At 46.3% G+C, this 18,899-nt stretch overlaps 1 protein-coding gene across 1 annotated transcript in view; it reads left to right on the top strand.

Annotated features, from left to right (window-relative positions):
- NRIP2 (nuclear receptor interacting protein 2) overlaps positions 1–18,686 on the top strand; it is a 412,018-nt gene extending 393,332 nt beyond the window's left edge. Inside the window, exons 5-6 of the mRNA XM_078673728.1 lie at positions 6,132–6,184; positions 14,474–18,686. Coding sequence (XP_078529854.1) covers positions 6,132–6,184; positions 14,474–14,569 — 149 coding nt within the window. The 3' untranslated portion in view covers positions 14,570–18,686. The remainder of the gene's footprint in view (positions 1–6,131; positions 6,185–14,473) is intronic.
- The last annotated feature ends 213 nt before the right edge of the window (positions 18,687–18,899 follow it).

Below are 18,899 nucleotides of genomic sequence, written 5' to 3'. Positions count from 1 at the left end.
AGAAATGTCACACAATTAGTGGTATAGTATTATAAACATTGACATCAAACACAGAATCGTTTAATCGGACTTGACATTGATATAGAAGATAGTGCACACCTGAGAAGCATCTTGTAAGCAGCAACAGTATTATATACATTGGAAGAGAGTGAAATAAACACTATTGTTCCCCAAAAATATATACGAAAGCAATAGGAACACTGAACAAAAACTCAATGAACTACTACTGTACAAAAATTATTACATCTCATTTCATTCTGGCCTCTCGGTGTAATGAGCAGCTGAATTATTTAAAAATGGTCGGTCAGTCCATTAGAAAGACATGGAGATCCCTATCCATATTCAAGCCTTTGTCCACTGCCCTAAATTGAATAATCCAGCCGCTCTCCAGATGCCTAAGAGGTAATGTTTTATTTCCACCACTGGACATCCAGCTAAGTGTGTCCATGCCATGAAAGACAATCTTAAGATTTTCATTTTGCCCATACACATAGTTGTAATGTAGAACAAACTAGTAGTTTGTGTCGTTGTTTTTGATGGCACGCGCATGTTCGTGAATGCGATGGATCACCCCTCTTCGCTTACATGTCTTACTAGTGAGTAAGTCCATGAGTTGGCCTTTCTGAATCTTACTTCTGGCCTCGTTCAAGATCCATCTGATGTGGAAATCCTCTAATCTTGAAACGATTTTCCATTTTCTGGAGTTCCTCCTGAAAACAAGCATCTTGGCTACAATTGCGTCTAATTCTGATCATTTCACCAAATGGAACAGCTCTAATCTGTGATTGAGGATGAAACTGGTGGCATGGAGAATTGTATTACATGCCATCTGTTTCCTATACAGTTTGGAACGTACGTCCTTCCCATCAATATATAGGGTAACGTCTAGATAGTTTACACTTTTCGTGCAGTAGTGGTGGGTAAAATGGCTGTTAAAATTGTTCTCAATAAGATGCTGTATGAATTGGCATTGTGTGTCAATATTTCATGTCAGAGACACATTTGCTTTTATGGCAGGCTCAAGCTTCTCATATTTTTCTTGGGTTGCAATACGAAAATTGCCAACTAGCACGGTTTTGCATTGCTCTGACAAGATTTTATAGGTATTGTTGACTTTTTCATTCACTTTTACTTTCTGATAATCTCTTCAAATTCCCGGTACTGTCAAAATGGGACTTCCATCTTAGATTGTGGTGCACACACACTCAGCTCTCTATGCTTTTCATTCATCATGGGTTTGATTTCTTCTCGTTTGTGTCTAAAATTCCAGACTTGCAATCCAGTATCTTACGTGGGGTGCTAGATCTCGGTATTGAATTTGCATGCTGCTTATCCTCCTACACATCTTTATCGTAGTCCTTCACCCTTTTATGGCTGGTTTGCCTCTTATTCACATTATTATTGTGGCTCTCTTGAATCTTAAATTCACATTGATCATTGATATGTACTTGAGAGCCTTCAAAAAGTCTAAAGGACTAAGGATCTGCTTTATATATGTATTGAAATGTTCCGCCCTCAATAAAGCCAACAGGCTCAAGTTTTATATTTTAGTGGTGTGACTCTTTCACAAAGTCAGTAAGTCTGCCTGAGTGCAGCAAAGTCCTATGAGACCAACCGCACGCTGGGCATACCAGAAGGCTGTGCGTGTCATAGGTTAGGCTGCTCACAGGTGAGGTCCTTCGACCAACACATTTCATCATAAAATATTACTTTACGATTAAAAGAAAAACTGAAATTCACTGAAGAAAAACATAGGTGATAGTGACATTGTGGATAGGTGAAAATGTATCTGAGTAACTACGTAATATTTAATAGTAAAAAAAAACACTGAAATCTAGTAACTATAGCTTATGCCCTATGGTAATTATAAGTAACTCGCACCCTCACCATGCACAGATAATTACCCCACATATTACCTCCTTCATGACATGTGCTATAGCATAATTGATAACTTCACTGCAACTTTTGAAGTAATATAATTGATGAGCAGTCTGTGCCTGGCAGGGGCCACATGCTGCCCGGTTTCTGTAGCCTGGAGAGTTTCCATCAAGACTCCATATATATATATCACCCACCATCCACAGCATGCAAATAGAATCTCTTTCCTCCAGCGGAAGTTACACTCCCGTGATCTCAATGGCAGCTTCAGATCAAAGGATCAGTTCCGGCTAGATATTCTGAAATTCTTAAGATGCCAAGCTGGATGGTTGGCTTTCTGTAAAAGAGCTGCAAAAATGAGGAACCCACTTCTGGTCCACATTAGAAATATCTATGTTCATCAGGAGTTTTGCAAAACACTTCAAAGCCTGCACTTCCCAAGCACTATAGTTGATACTGCTGATACAAACCCTGGAGAACTTTTTTCAAAGACTACTGCAAGGAAACTGAAAGCTTTCCAGATATGTACCAAGATTTCTCACCACTTATTTTTACACTATAATTGCACATATCTGGCCCTTATGCAGAGTACCTATACACACACAGGCATACCTCCTGCACACATACAGTCTCCTTCCACAGCACTCCCTAGCCTCTGCAGGCTTCACCTTCCTCCTACATGAACTTGCCTCACTACAATCAAAGCACAGGTCGGCCTTACATAAAACACACATAGGTGTACCTCATCACTCCTGCACATGTGCAATCATCTCTGGTAACTCTCCTTAGCCTCAGCAGAAGATTTCCATTTCCTGCTAGCTGAGCTTGCCTCACTACATCAAAGCACTAGTCTGGCCCTCACGCATGATATACATACATGCACACACACACACACACACACACACACCTCACCCCGCCCCACCACCCAACGTCCGCACTCCTAAACATGTGTGCAATCATGTCCCCGCTGCCCCATTCTTTCTTATCACCCTCTCTATTACTCCTGCTTGCTTTCCCTAAAGCCTTAAAAACATGGCTCTTCAACTAGTAGGTTTTTACGTCTCAATTTCCTGTCTACTTTGTTTTCCTAGGTTCTTTCTTCTTTCCTCTCCTCTCTTTTCTCCGAGTCTTAGCGCCTAGACACCTTTAAGTAGTAGAGCGCTCTACAAATCTAAAACTCATTTAATTTAATTCACTGTCGGCAATATACTGCGTCATGCCCCACTACCACGTGAGAGGAGCACAAATAACAAGCTTCTGCTAGGCCAATCCAGCCAACACCCTTCCCATCCACACATTGATGGCTTCATACCCCAGATGGCAAGTTAGCAGCGCTTCAAGGGCACTTAGCAGGAATGCGCTATGTAAATAACAATAATAAAACTGCCATATATATTTTAACCTTTGCGTGTGATGATGGAACTTTATCTGAAATGCATCCAAATTGGATTTGCCATCTGTAGCTTGAGAAAGATTTGTACAACTTATAGTTGTTTAAAATTGAAGTAGCATTGTGCAACTAATGCTGAAGAAGTGTTCTGCTGTATAGCCTCAGCCAGACAGTTAAAATCATATGAGGAAAGAAAGGAAAACAATCAAATAAATGGGATCCATTTCACAGGAAAAAATGTTGTAACAATTATAAACAAGCATGTACAATGCAATAGGTCTCGCATTTGCGAGAGTTTAAGCTGTTAGCATTGCGAATGACAATGCCTTCAATTTGTTTTTAAAACCAAAACATAAATACAAGACATTGTCATTTACAATGCCAATAGCTCAAACTCATGTAAATGCGAGACCTATTGCATTGCAAATGCGTGTTCCATCCTACAAGCATTCCCTTCTCACGCTCTTAAGTCCCACCTGGTCTGTCAGCAGTCAAGCCTGAAACTCTTTGCCGCGTCTTCCTGGAGACAAGGGGCACCTGGGGTCTTCCTTGGAAGTTGCTATCCGAATTTCAGCTTCTGTTCCACATTCAGATCGAGCATGTACTGGCACTATTCTTCAAACATAACGCACAGCGCCTAGGGTCTGCTCTCTCAGAAGAAAGATGTGGAGTCAAGCACCACTCTAATTTTAAGAAATGCATCTTGTCTATGCATGCTGTCTTCCTGTGCTCGCTTACATAGCTGTTCATTGCTGAAAGTCGTCCTTGAACCAGACAGAATACGGTCAGTGCCGATAAAGCCATTTAATACCATTAAATACCACACCTGGCTACAGCAAACAGCCACTAGATGGTGCCAGTATACAACAAATTTGCTGGCAATGCCCGTGTTGTTAGTGGAATGGCAGCCCCCAAACAGCAAAATATAATTTTGTCTCTGGCTCTGTTAATCCTTGCACCTGAGCTGTCAGAATATGACCATACTTTATTAAGGGAATATTTTCGGGGCCTTACATTTACCTCAGCCTATACCTTACCGGTCATAACCCATTTGAGAACAACCGCTTAGACATTTTTCTGCACCCTTTCACTTCCTACTGTATGTGTTTAACCTTGCATGGGAGGAAGGAAGGTTAGAAGAGGGTCTTTACATTCCTGTGACATTTGCAGTCAAAAACAGCATGAGGTGTCTGCTAAACAACAAAAGCATCACCCTCTAGAAATGTTTGTTGCTATGACTTCAGAAAGATACTGTGCTGTCAACAGTCATAGCATTGGCGGTAAAAAGTAGAAAATGTACACTGGTGGTGGCCTGTAACATTCATGGGACATGGTTGAGGGTAATCTCACACACCGCTGGTGAATTTAAACTTGCCGGTAGAAAGCTTAAAATTAACACGGCACTGACAGAAAGTGAAAGCGTGCCATACGCTCTCTGTGTTCATGCGGGGACAGAAGATGTGCACGCATATGGAGTGCACAACTCCTGTCACTACGCGTGCCATCTCCTGTCCCCCTTCAGAGGAGACGCCAGAGAAGAGACGCCATGCGCGTGCACATCGCCTGTCGGTGTGCGTACATGGTTTGTATCCCTTCGCTAGCAAAACCAACAACAATAGTCTCACCAAGGCGATGCAGCGCATGCGCTTCATTCGCTAGGCGAGACCTAAAAATATGTGGTTGCTATATGTAAACAACATAGGTTAATTAATTGGTGTAATGCCATTTTAAAAAGCTGTTTTTCATTACTTTGAAAAGTGTCATCAAAAACTATGGTGGTGATAATTATAATGTCTGTAAAAGCTTCCTATGGGTAAAAAATGTTTTGTTAGAAGTTATTATTGGATAACAGTATGACTTCAAATTCATGTTGTAGTCTCTTCAAATTCACTGTGGCTATCTATGTGCCTTAAAGAGGAAGTTGCCCTTCAGTATAAAATCCCAGAATCATTCAGTCATTTTCTTTTTTCGAATATAACTTCGGTCTGTATCTACGCTCACACCTATAGTTATAGGGACATTCAAAAGGTTAGACAGAATAGGCACATGAAATGTTTTTAGCTGATGTTGAACACCCAAGAAAAAATCCTCAATATGCTAGGGAACAGCAAGGAGAGGGATTTCCAAGTGTTAACTATCCGCTGTTAAAAATTGAAAATATTGACTGAATTTACATTTGAAAGAAAAATGATTCTAAAATTCTGGGATTTGTGTTGTTGGTCAATCAGTTCCCAAAACTCTGTGGATAGGACCCTCCCCTTTAAATGTTGGTTGGGCTTGATATTAACAGGGGAAATCTGTTGCCGCAAATCAGACGTCACGTGACACTCAGCAATCCCTAGCTATGGTGACGGTCCCTGAGACAAGCCCACGTAATGGCAGTGTGCTGCTACTGGTTGCTCCAGTGTGCCCGAGTTGTGAGCATCAGTTAACTTAACCGCAGTCTACTGGGGGAGTGTTTCAAGCATGCATCTTTGTTGCTCCTTCCTGTATTTAACAATGAGCGGGTGACATGGGGGTGGAGATGTCCTGTGGTTTGACACTTGCGTGGTGTGGCCCTTATGCACCATGAAGCAATGTGGTTCATTGGATGTGAGATGTATGCTGTATACTTGTATGACGTCACACAGCTGAGTGGCCCGGCTTTGTTTCCCCAGGAGGTAGAGGTGACATAAGGGGTGCTACACTACAGGTATGAACTTACAACATGCTTACAAAAACCTGAAGTTCCTCTTTTTGCAATGTTGTTGTTCGTGCAGTACAAATGTACACTCTTCGTCTCATCCTGTTGCAAGTAGAGCCATATGCTTTTGTTGCACCCATGGGCCTGTAGCTCCTAACCAGTTTTTCTTTATTTCCCTAGATAATGAAGCTCTGGAGTTTTCCTTCGGGCTAGAGACTCTGCTGTCACTAAAAGTAAGAACATGACAGCACCCAGTCATTGTGTTACTGCTATGTCACTGTGTCATTGCCCCAGTCGCAGTGTGATTGCGTCATTGCCTAGTCATTGCGTCATTGCTCAGTTACGGTGTCATTGCTTAGACATTATGTCAGTGCAATCATTGCTCAGTCACTGTGTCGTGTCATTGCTCAGTCATTGTGTCACTGCTCAGCCACTGTGTCATTGTTCAGCCACTGTGTCATAATTCAGTCATTGTGTCATTGAGTCAATGCTCATTGGCTGTGTCATTGCATCATTGTTCAGTCAAGATGTCTTTGTGCCACTACTCAGTCATTGTGTCATTGCGTCATTTCCCATTCACTGTGTTATTGTGTCATTGCACAGTCAGTGTCATTGCATCATTTCCTAGTCACTGTGTCATTGCGTCATTTCCTAGTCACTGAGCCATTGCGTCAATGCTCAGTCACTGTCATTGTGTCATTGCACAGTCACTGTGTCATTGCGTAATTTCTCAGTCACTGTCATTGCATCATTTCCTAGTCACTGTCATTGCGTCCTTGCTCAGTCACTGTCATTGTGTCATTGCACAGTCACTGTGTCATTTGCGTAATTTCTCAGTCACTGTGTTATTGCACAGTCAGTGTCATTCCATCATTTCCTTTTCACTGTGTCATTGCGTCATTTCCTAGTCATTGCGTCATTTCCTAGTCACTCTGTCATTGTGTCCTTTCTAAGTCACTGTGTCATTGCATCATTTCCTAGTCACTGTGTCATTGCGTTATTTCCTAGTCCTATATCATTGCGACATTGCTCAGTCACTGTCATTGTGTCGTTGCACAGTCACTGTGTCATTGCGTCATTTCTCAGTCACTGTGTCATTGCATCATTTCCTAGTCACTGTGTCATTGTGTAATTGCACAGTCACTGAGTCATTGCATCATTTCCTAATCACTGTGTCATTGTGTCATTTCTCAGTTACTGTGTCATTGCTTAGTTCCTGTACCATTGCGTCATTGCTCAGTCACAATGTCATTATGTCATTGCTTAGTCAATGCGTCATTGCTCAGTCACGATGTCATTGTGTCATTGCTTTGTCATTGTCTAGTCATTGCGCCATTGCTCAGTCACAATGTCATTGTGCTTAGTCACTGTATCAATGCATCATTGCCCAGTCATTACGTTCACTTTTTAGGTCTGGCCTGAAACAGCGCATGTGCTGTCTCTTAGAGACATTTAGTAAGTGGCTTTTAGAAGTGCCACCAGAGGCTTTTGCTGGCCTACAGCTTGCGTACACGAGCTTGTGCACATGCACAGCTGCCATCTGTGTTTTTATTGCTGAAATCAGGCTCCTCTGCATGCACCACCTCCCTCCCTTGTCCCCCTCCCTCCTGGTCAGCTTCATTTGGGTCTTCTAGCTGTGAATCATGCTCCTCTGCTCCACTTCCCCCCTCCCTTTTCCTCCTCCTCTTCGCCAGTTTCATTTGTGTCTTCTATCACTGTGAATGCTCCTGGTTCCATCAGGCACACACACCATCAGTCATCAGTGCACGCTTCAACCAGGCACACACACCACCAGCCGTCAGTGCACGCTTCCACCAGGCACACACACCACCAGCCTTCAGTGCACGCTTCCACCAGGCACACACCACCAGCTATCAGTGCACACTTCCACAAAGCACACACACCAACAGCCGTCAGTGCACGCTTCCACCAGGCACACACACCACCAGCCGTCAGTGCATCCTTCCACCAGGCACACACACCACCAGCCGTCAGTGCACCTTTTCACCAGGCACACACACCACCAGCCGTCAGTGCACGCTTCCACCAGGCACACACACCACCAGCCGTCCGTGCATGCTTCCACCAGGCACACACACCACCAGCCGTCAGTGCACGCTTCCACCAGGCACACACACCACCAGCCGCCAGTGCACGCTTCCACCAGAAACACACACCACCAGCCATCAGTGCATGCTTCCACCAGGCACACACACCACCAGCCATCAGTGCAGGCTTCCACCAGGCACACACACCACCAGCCGTCTGTGCACGCTTCCACCAGGCACATACACACCACCAGCCGCAGGGGAACGCTTCCACCAGGCACACACAACACCAGCCATCAGGGCACGCTTCCACCAGGCACACACACCACCAGCCATCAATGCACGCTTCCACCAGGCACACACCACCAGCCGACAGTGCACATTTCCACCAGGCACACAAACCACCAGCCGTCAGTGCACGCTTCCACCAGGCACATACACCACCAGCCGTCAGTGCACACTTCCACCAGGCACACACACCACCAGCCGTCAGTGCACGCTTCCACCAGGCACACACACCACCAGCCTTCAGTGCACGCTTCCACCAGGCACACACCACCAGCCGTCAGTTCACACTTCCACAAAGCACACACACCAACATCCGTCAGTGCACTCTTCCACCAGGCACACACACCACCAGCCGTCAGTGCATCCTTCCACCAGGCACACACACCACCAGCCGTCAGTGCACCTTTTCACAAGCGCACACACCACCAGCCGTCAGTGCACTCTTCCACCAGGCACACACACCACCAGCCGTCAGTGCATGCTTCCACCAGGCACACACACCACCAGCCGTCAGTGCACGCTTCCACCAGGCACACACAACACCAGCCGCCAGTGCACACTTTCACCAGGCACACACACTACCAGCCGTCACACACTACCAGCCGTTGGTGCACACTTCCACCAGGCACACACCACCAGCCATCAGTGCACGCTTTCACCAGGCACACACACACCACCAGCCGATGGTGCACGCCTCCACCGGGCACACACACCGCCAGCCGTCAGTGCACACTTCCACCAGGCACCCACACCACCAGCTGTCAGTGCACGCTTCCACCAGGCACACACACCACCAGCCATCAGTGCACACTTTCACTGGGCACACACACCACCAGCCATCAGTGCACGCTTCCACCCGGCACACACAACACCATCCATCAGTGCACGCTTCACCAGGCAAACACACCACCAGCCGTCAGTGCACGCTTTCACCAGGCACACACACCACCAGCCGCCAGTGCACGCTTCCACCAGGCACACACACCACCAGCCGTCAGTGCACCTTTTCACCAGGCACACACACCACCAGCCGTCAGTGCACGCTTCCACCAGGCACACACACCACCAGCCGTCCGTGCATGCTTCCACCAGGCACACACACCACCAGCCGTCAGTGCACGCTTCCACCAGGCACACACACCACCAGCCGCCAGTGCACGCTTCCACCAGAAACACACACCACCAGCCATCAGTGCATGCTTCCACCAGGCACACACACCACCAGCCATCAGTGCAGGCTTCCACCAGGCACACACACCACCAGCCGTCTGTGCACGCTTCCACCAGGCACATACACACCACCAGCCGCAGGGGAACGCTTCCACCAGGCACACACAACACCAGCCATCAGGGCACGCTTCCACCAGGCACACACACCACCAGCCATCAATGCACGCTTCCACCAGGCACACACCACCAGCCGACAGTGCACATTTCCACCAGGCACACAAACCACCAGCCGTCAGTGCACGCTTCCACCAGGCACATACACCACCAGCCGTCAGTGCACACTTCCACCAGGCACACACACCACCAGCCATCAGTGCACGCTTCCACCAGGCACACACACCACCAGCCTTCAGTGCACGCTTCCACCAGGCACACACCACCAGCCGTCAGTTCACACTTCCACAAAGCACACACACCAACATCCGTCAGTGCACTCTTCCACCAGGCACACACACCACCAGCCGTCAGTGCATCCTTCCACCAGGCACACACACCACCAGCCGTCAGTGCACCTTTTCACAAGCGCACACACCACCAGCCGTCAGTGCACTCTTCCACCAGGCACACACACCACCAGCCGTCAGTGCATGCTTCCACCAGGCACACACACCACCAGCCGTCAGTGCACGCTTCCACCAGGCACACACAACACCAGCCGCCAGTGCACACTTTCACCAGGCACACACACTACCAGCCGTCACACACTACCAGCCGTTGGTGCACACTTCCACCAGGCACACACCACCAGCCATCAGTGCACGCTTTCACCAGGCACACACACACCACCAGCCGATGGTGCACGCCTCCACCGGGCACACACACCGCCAGCCGTCAGTGCACACTTCCACCAGGCACCCACACCACCAGCTGTCAGTGCACGCTTCCACCAGGCACACACACCACCAGCCATCAGTGCACACTTTCACTGGGCACACACACCACCAGCCATCAGTGCACGCTTCCACCCGGCACACACAACACCATCCATCAGTGCACGCTTCACCAGGCAAACACACCACCAGCCGTCAGTGCACGCTTTCACCAGGCACATACACACCACCAGCCGATGGTGCACGCTTTCCCCCGGCACACGCACCACCAACTGCCAGTGCACGCTTTCACCAGGCACACACACCACCAGCCGTCAGTGCACGCTTCCACCAGGCACACACACCACCAGCCGTCAGTGCACTCTTCCACCAGGCACACACACCACCAGCCGTCAGTGCATGCTTCCACCAGGCACACACACCACCAGCCGTCAGTGCACGCTTCCACCAGGCACACACACCACCAGCCACCAGTGCACACTTTCACCAGGCACACACACCACCAGCCATCAGTGCACGCTTCCACCAGGCACACACACCACCAGCCGTCAGTGCACGCTTCCACCAGGCACACACACCACCAGCTGTCAGTGCACGCCTCCACCGGGCACACACACCACCAGCCGTCAGTGCACGCTTCCACCAGGCACACACACCACCAGCTGTCAGTGCATGCTTCCACCAGGCACACACACCACCAGCCATCAGTGCACGCTTTCACTGGGCACACACACCACCAGCCATCAGTGCACGCTTCCACCAGGCACACACACCACCATCCATCAGTGCACGCTTCACCAGGCAAACACACCACCAGCGTCAGTGCACGCTTCCACCAGGCACACACACCACCAGCAGTCAGTGTACGCTTCCACCAGGCACACACACCACCAGCCGTCAGTGCACGCTTCCACCAGGCACATACACACCACGAGCAGTCAGTGCACACTTCCACCAGGCACACACACCACCAGCCATCAGGGCACGCTTCCACCAGGCACACACACCACCAGCCATCAGTGCATGCTTCCACCAGGCACACACACCACCAGCCATCAGTGCACGTTTCCTCCAGGCACACACAATTCCAACCGTCAATGCATGCTTCCACCAGGCACACACACCACCAGCCTTCAGTGCACGCTTCCACCAGGCTTACACCACCAGCCATCAGTGCACACTTCCACCAAGCACACACACCACCAGCCATCAGTACACCCTTCCACCAGGCACACACACCACCAGCCGTCAGTGCACGCTTCCACCAGGCACACACACCACCAGCCGTCAGTGCACACTTTCACCAGGCTCACACACTACCAGCCGTCACACACTACCAGCCGTTGGTGCACACTTCCACCAGGCACACACCACCAGCCATCAGTGCACGCTTTCACCAGGCACACACACACCACCAGCCGTTGGTGCACGCTTCCACCAGGCGCCCACACCACCTGCCATCAGTGCACACTTCCACCAGGCACACACACCACCAGGTCATCAGTGCACGCTTCCACCAGGCACACACACCACCAGCCGTCAGTGCACGCTTCCACCAGGCACACACACCACCAGCCGTCAGTGCACACTTTCACCGGGGATACACAACACCAGCCATCAATGCACGCTTTCACCAGGCACACACACCACCAGCCATCAATGCACGCTTTCACCAGGCACACACACCACCAGCCGTCAGTGCATGCTTTCACCAGGCACACACACCACCAGCCGTCAGTGCAGCAGGCAGGCTCTTCTCAGAGTTTCTTGGTAAATATGTGTTCGATGCCTGGGGGGGGGGGTCGAGTTTCCTTAAACCATGCTGAGTATGCAGGTGCAGTGCATGAACTCCTGTGTGAGTGAGTTATACTGCCTGGGGCTCACTCACTCCACACTTGTAAATTGCACCTGCACCAGGCTTTTTCTCATTTGCAAAGTTCGGCGCATGCGCACAGCTAGGCAGCCTTCACACCCCCGGGAATGACTGCTTCCTACAACCAGAATGGAAACACCTTTCAGAGCAATGAAAACAAGTTCATCTGATGCAAAGAACTGTTAACAAAAACCATGTCCAGCTATAGTAGATCTGGCAACCTAAACAAAACAGCAACAAAAAACAAACAAGCATTGGCATAGCCAATAGGTCTTGCTTTTTGGACCCTATAAGTATTTAGTTATGCAGCAGAATATCCTTGGTGCAACAACACCGACTGTTACATGGCTAAACACTTATAAGCCCTGGTTAGGCGCTCAGACAGGGAGTGGGAGCCTGTGCATGTTCTCCACCCTTGCTGTGCAATACTACCAGGTGGAGAACATGCTAAGTGCGCATGACCAAACCGTCATGCACACTTATGTGCACCAACCACTCCTGCCCTAGCTGACTGTGCCAACAGCCCAGCCCCACCGCGCCCCGTAATACTGCCTCATACGGAAAAATAAAATTATAATGACATATTTTATCATAATTTTATTTTTCCTCTTTGCACTGCTCAAAGAACAGTAGGGTGGTGCTCCTCCGCCTTAGCGGAGGATCCGCCACTCCTCCCTATTCTTGATTCTACCTCAGGTCTAATACTTTCCCCCTGCATCTTCCTCTTTCAGGTTCTTTGTCACCCTTGTTTTTGCCATTCATCTTTGTTCTTCTATCTTTGTCTTACTTCATCTTTCTTCTGCTTTTCCCGCTCTTTCTTTAAGTCAAAGTCTGATGATGAAAAATAGGCCCCAGTAACACTAAGTAAATGCTAGTATCGAACACTTGCAACCACCAGCACAGTTAAAAACTGCAACTCTATGGACCTGCTTTGTGTCAGTCAAAAGCTTTTCCCTCCTGCACTGGGCAGGGTGAAATTTTTTTAACGCAGGTGAAATCTTGTGAATTATGCAACTGTTGCATAATGCCCAAATTGTTTTACCAATTGCGCTTTTTTGTGTAATATTCACTCGCGGAAGAATGATTCGAGTAGAAAGTGAATTTTGTGTGCAAGTAAACTCTCATGCACAATTTTTACACATAATACCTGTCAACTACATTTACCAAAATACATAGAATTACATGTAAATTTGGCATATTTCCTGAATTAATTCCACAAATTCACCCACCCCTGCACAGGCTCACTTGGGCATACTTCTCTGGTCTACTGCCAGTTAGGATTAACTGCAAAACAAATCCCATCCACAAAGGGACTGTTGAGATCCTCAGAAATTTGCTCTTACTGTGTCATGTCAGAATTTGGTGCACATTTTTGACTTTCTTATAATTCTTGATTGCAGCCCCCCCAGGGGTACTCAAATGTGTTGGGCATTCCAATAGGGAAATGCAACACGTCTGCATTTCTGTGTGTAGGAATTGCTGTTCAGGGTTATTTGCACAAATTACCTGTGTTGTTTTGTCTCTCCACTTTCCTGAGGAGAAACCCCTTCTGCCTCACCTCCACCAGTTTTAGTACATTCCATCGCGGTTACCATCCTGAAAACGCATTTACTTCTGACCTCAGCAGAAATACATTTTAGATGAAGGAGACTGTTTTCCGTTGTACCACTCAGCAGTAATAAGCAAATATATCACAGAAGCGTGAATTTACATTTTATTTTCACTTAAGTCAACACATGTAAAAATGTTGATTTACATATTCATGGCTTTTTACTGACTTTTGCTAATGTATTTCAGCCCTGTTGCGTTGTAGAAAGATACACTTTAACATTTATAGCAGTGACCCTTGGATGTGCTTGGCCCAAATCCTGGTTATTCTTGTAGTTTTTGTATAGTAAGGAATCTGGGGCCATATTATCAAGAAAAGGCGATACATTATCGCCGCTTTTATCGGCAGTAAACTGCTGCTAAAGCGGCGATAATGGGCTTGATAATATGCCCTTGTGAATTCCTATAGAAGCCCAGGTTAACACCAGAACCTGGGCTTCTCTGGGAATTCACAAGGGCATATTATCAAGCCCATTATCGCCACTTTAGCGGCAGTTTCCTGCCGATAAAAGCGGCGATAATGTATCGCTCTTTCTTGATAATACGGCCCCTGGTGAGCTAAAACCCTACAGTTAGTGATTGCATTTTATTGCAGTGTGTTGTGTTTCCATAGCAGTTTACTTGAGTGCCTGTCTTTTACTGCAGAGCTGCATTGACATGAGTGAAGGAGTGCTCCAGCTGAAGGCCCTGGGCCAGGACCTGCCTTTTCTAGACATCTCCCAAGATCATGACGGCCAATGAGAGATGAGGGGTGTGGTCAGTCTGTGAAACCCCAGTGGAGGTGAAGTCTGAGCGGAAGACAGATGCCTGAGTAGAGAAAATCCAAGGTGTTGTCAGGAGACACTTCTCCGTTCCATTCTTCGCACGTGTCATGGAATTCTAAAGGCCGCTCTTCTGCCAGAAGCAACCAATGGGTCTCCCTGAGTGACACGCAGTCACTCCGACACTCTGCTGAGTGTTGCTGATGATGTGTTACCTTGTATTCCTTCATCTTTAATTCCTCATCACCTTCTACTGATTTCTGCTTCTCTATTACTTTGTACTTTGATCCACCACAGATCACAGCCCCTTCTGGTAACGCTGCTGATCCATCCAGCTCACCCGGATTCCAAGTGGCTGCGGGCATAAGTCAGCCGCCTTCTTGCACCTCCTTCGAAGAGTCTTACCGGATTCATTTCCTTTCCTTCTCAGATTTACCTGGAGAGTAATGGTCATGACCTGTCCTGTGTTATGTTCATTCTCTGATGGTTAGTGGTTCAATGTCACAGATGACAGATGATTTCTCTTCAGCTTTACCAGTGCCTCTACCAGCTCTCTCAATGGGTTCTCAAGGATCAAACACGTGAAAGATGGTTCTGAGCAACAGAAAGCATGGCCTGGCTCGGATTGTTCATCGATACAGTGTACGCTTCAAGACAAAACACTCACTTAAAATTCGGCTTGAATAGGAAGGGTCAACTATTGTTCAGGTGTTAGCTCTACTACAATAGCATGGATAACTCTAGACATGATGTGATGCATTGAATCAACATCACAGCAGCCTCTGCTGCTACAATCGCCAGCTCACCATGAAAATGTCCTAGTCATAAAGTGTGGTAAATGTATTAAGACACCACTGCCTCTTGTAGGACTTTACGAACACAGAGCCCAACTAGGCTCATACATTTACTTAGCCACCGAATTAAAAAGTCTACATATTGCAAAATCTGAACACCCCTTTAAAATCAGCACACACACCGCCTTTTTTTAACACAAACTTTATTGCATTTTCTTTTTCATGACAAGCAGTAGGCTTTACAGGAGAATGGTTTCCATCAATCGAATGAAAACAATAGAGTGGAGTGAATAACACAAATTAACGCCGTGGGTGTTGGCCTCCAAGTTCATTTGTGACAGAGCAGATATAATAAGAGAAAATAAAAAAATTACATATTGTAAACGACCCCCACTTGGATCCCAAACTAAACTAAAACCCTCTATGTGTCACCTGGGAGCTGTCGCTCTGAACTGGAAGAGGGGGTAGTGTCCATGCAGGTGCAGTGCAGTACAATTATGGACCTCGTGAGAAGCGGGGGTGATGGAGCGTTGGCCAACATAAACCCCGAGGGGCATAATCAATACCGGACCAATGTGTACAATCTCATTGCGAGCACAGACTTCCTCCTTGAGCTCTCCTTCAGTCTGAACCTCAGTATGGTGGTGGCATAAGTGCTGCATTCTCTGACATCAACTTAGGCTTCAATCTTAAAGATGGAGCTCAGAAAAGTATTAACTTCTTCCATCTTTTTTGGAGTAGGAACAGTAACATATTTGTGTGCTTGCATCGTAAGCATAAACTCACAATTTTTGGACTGTCTGTTAAAGTGTTTTCAAGTAGGACAGATTTACTGAATTGAACTGAGTTTGTTTTCTCAATTCTTGATGAACAAGCAGATGTGCTCAAGTGTCGGTACCATCAATTGTGGAACAAGGGACCAATCAAGTGCTCCTTAATTGATCAAAATGTGTGATTTGTTTCTTTGGAGTTTTATATAGCGCAAACTTGCCCCCAAGGTATCGGGTATCAGAGCGCGTTACATGACCACCAGTTGCTTACAAAAGGACACATTCATTTTTGTTAGGCACAGAGAGATTAACTGATTTGCCCAGAATCACAGGATGCTGAGTATCATTTCTGAGATTCGAACCTGGTTCCCCAAATTTAAGATCGACCGCCTGATTGTTGGCTGATCTCTTTATTTTGCTGTGTCCCAGTTCCCTTTTCTGCCAAACTTGAGTTTTTAAAAATAGGCTAACACCACCCCCAGTAGTAGGCACTGTATGAAAAACTGTATTTTTTTCATCAACACGTACTTACTAATTGTACTAATTGAGTATCACCTCTAACATGGTTCTGGAATGCCTGTAAAGCAGCCTAGTTAGGAGATGTTTTCATAACTTTAGTACACATTTACAAAGCCTCAAATTATTCAGAAAACTATGCCAGGATGTCAGTTTAGCAATGAAAAGGGCTTCTTCCTCATCCTGCATACCCGTTACTGAGAGGAGTACCCTAACCTTGGTATCGATCAGTGACTTCCTTGTGAGAGACACAGTATTTAACGCAATTTTATTCTCTGCACAGCTCCTCAATCTGGCACTCTGGTAAATGACTTGAACTATATCATCAATGTACTTACTCAATTCCTTCAACAGATAAAAATCTTCATCAATGAAATGCATTCCTCTTTGTGCCAATGGCTTGCTACGTGGGATCAACTCTGCCTTCAGAAGATTTAACGTATAGTTGCGAGCCCATTCCTATTGTGTTATTTCTGTTCCTATTTGTGTGTAATTTTCCTATTTGCCTCCTGTTCTAATCTTTACAAAAATGTGTTATCTTTTGACTTAAGGTTGTTGTTTATGTATATGTTGAGGAGCTCTCTTTTTTTGATGACCAACTTTTGCCATTGAATTTCTTAGTCCCTAGTGAGTATTAACCAAATTAATGGGACTGGGTTGTGGTTGATTTTTCTATCTTGCCAAATTAATTTGCTTTGCATTCCTTACTGGATCTGCTGCTTCTGTTCTGTGACCATTCAGAGCTTCTCCATTTTAGTGTGTTTTCAAAGTTTTCGTGCCCGTCAGCATCAACTTCCCAGCATGTTTGTCTGCATGTATTGGGACTTATGTAGCATGCACCTAGTTGTTGAACAATATACCTCTACATAAGATTGTGGGGAAGGAGTGGTTGAATATTTTGTCAGAAGAAAAAGGATTCTCCTCTAGATTAGTCGTGGAGCCGGAAGGTGGTCTAGGCTTCTTATTGAAGATAGACAAGAAGCCATTTTCTCTTCTTAACGAGCCACTTCACTAAATGAATGAATTAGTCCAATGTACATATCAGTCTATCATCACCTTTGGTTTTCCCATATCAGAGGAGAACCAGATACTACCTAGAGTAACCAATGCACCTGTCCTTGCTTCTATTGATATTATCAAATGATGCTATGGTAGGAGTGTATATCACATAGACCTTCGTGCAAATAATATGGTATTCGATGAGGGTGAGTTGCTAATCATGTTGCCTCAAAATTCGGAACTAGGCAAAAAGCTCACAAAATCCCTCTGTGGCTTTGTAATCAATTCTATGAAACTTTCAGTTTTAAAAAGAATATACACTATCAATAAAGTTACTGCACAAATCAATTTGCAATGAATTCTACCCGCTGTGGGAATCATAATGCCTAAGAGATAGCTTCGCATAGTAGTGATCAAAGAAGGACGAAAGATCACTGTGCCCTACACCAACATGACTAGGGGGCTCTCTGGAATCCATCCTTGCTTTTTGTAATTCACTCCACACTGTAGGGGTAGCTATTTACTCTGGACTTCCACAGATTGCCATTGTATCCTGGGCATCAACAAAATGCCTTGGATTTTTGGCCATTCTACTTTAAGACGAGTCTTGAGTCCTGTCTTTTTGCATAGCTCTATTTTTGTTATCCATTTGGGTCCTAAATCAGCAAAGTGCTGTCTCATTATATCACTATGCCTTTTGGTGAGAGGGCATGATTGAGTGGCATGTCAAGGGACAGGGAAAAGCTGACCTGTCCGACTACAGTATGCAAATAAAATTCTTAAGAATGGAGGTAATAGAAACATGGAAAAAAATGTTGCCTAAAACTAAGAATACCAAAACAGTGCTTAAAACGCATAGCATATGTTAATCTTTGGAAATAAATATATTTACCAGCCGTTTCTGCCCTTCTACAGCATTATGTTGCAAAGCATTTAGAGATAGAGAGTCAAAACTTTAAAAAATAATATTTGTTTGACAAACTTTTACATAACATTTATTAAAGTCGCCTTCATTGTGTTTTTGTGATGCTTACTTTGAATCCTGCCATACGCATGCTTTCAATGGCAGTAATTGATGCAACCTATAAAGAAAATCGGACATATGTTTATATATTAAATAGTATGGCCGGTTGTTAACTATGAGACAATGGGGGATATGTACAATTAAGTGGCAGAGCGTGTCGTTAGCCTCCTGGGCTTAACTACACGCTCCTCCTCTTCGGAAATGCAA

The sequence above is a fragment of the Lissotriton helveticus genome, chromosome 1_1 (genome assembly GCF_964261635.1).
Source record: "Lissotriton helveticus chromosome 1_1, aLisHel1.1, whole genome shotgun sequence".
In the NCBI taxonomy this organism is placed as follows: Eukaryota; Metazoa; Chordata; class Amphibia; order Caudata; family Salamandridae; genus Lissotriton; species Lissotriton helveticus.
The sequence above is the reverse complement of the archived record's forward strand: the minus strand, read 5'-3'. Positions and strand labels throughout refer to the sequence as shown.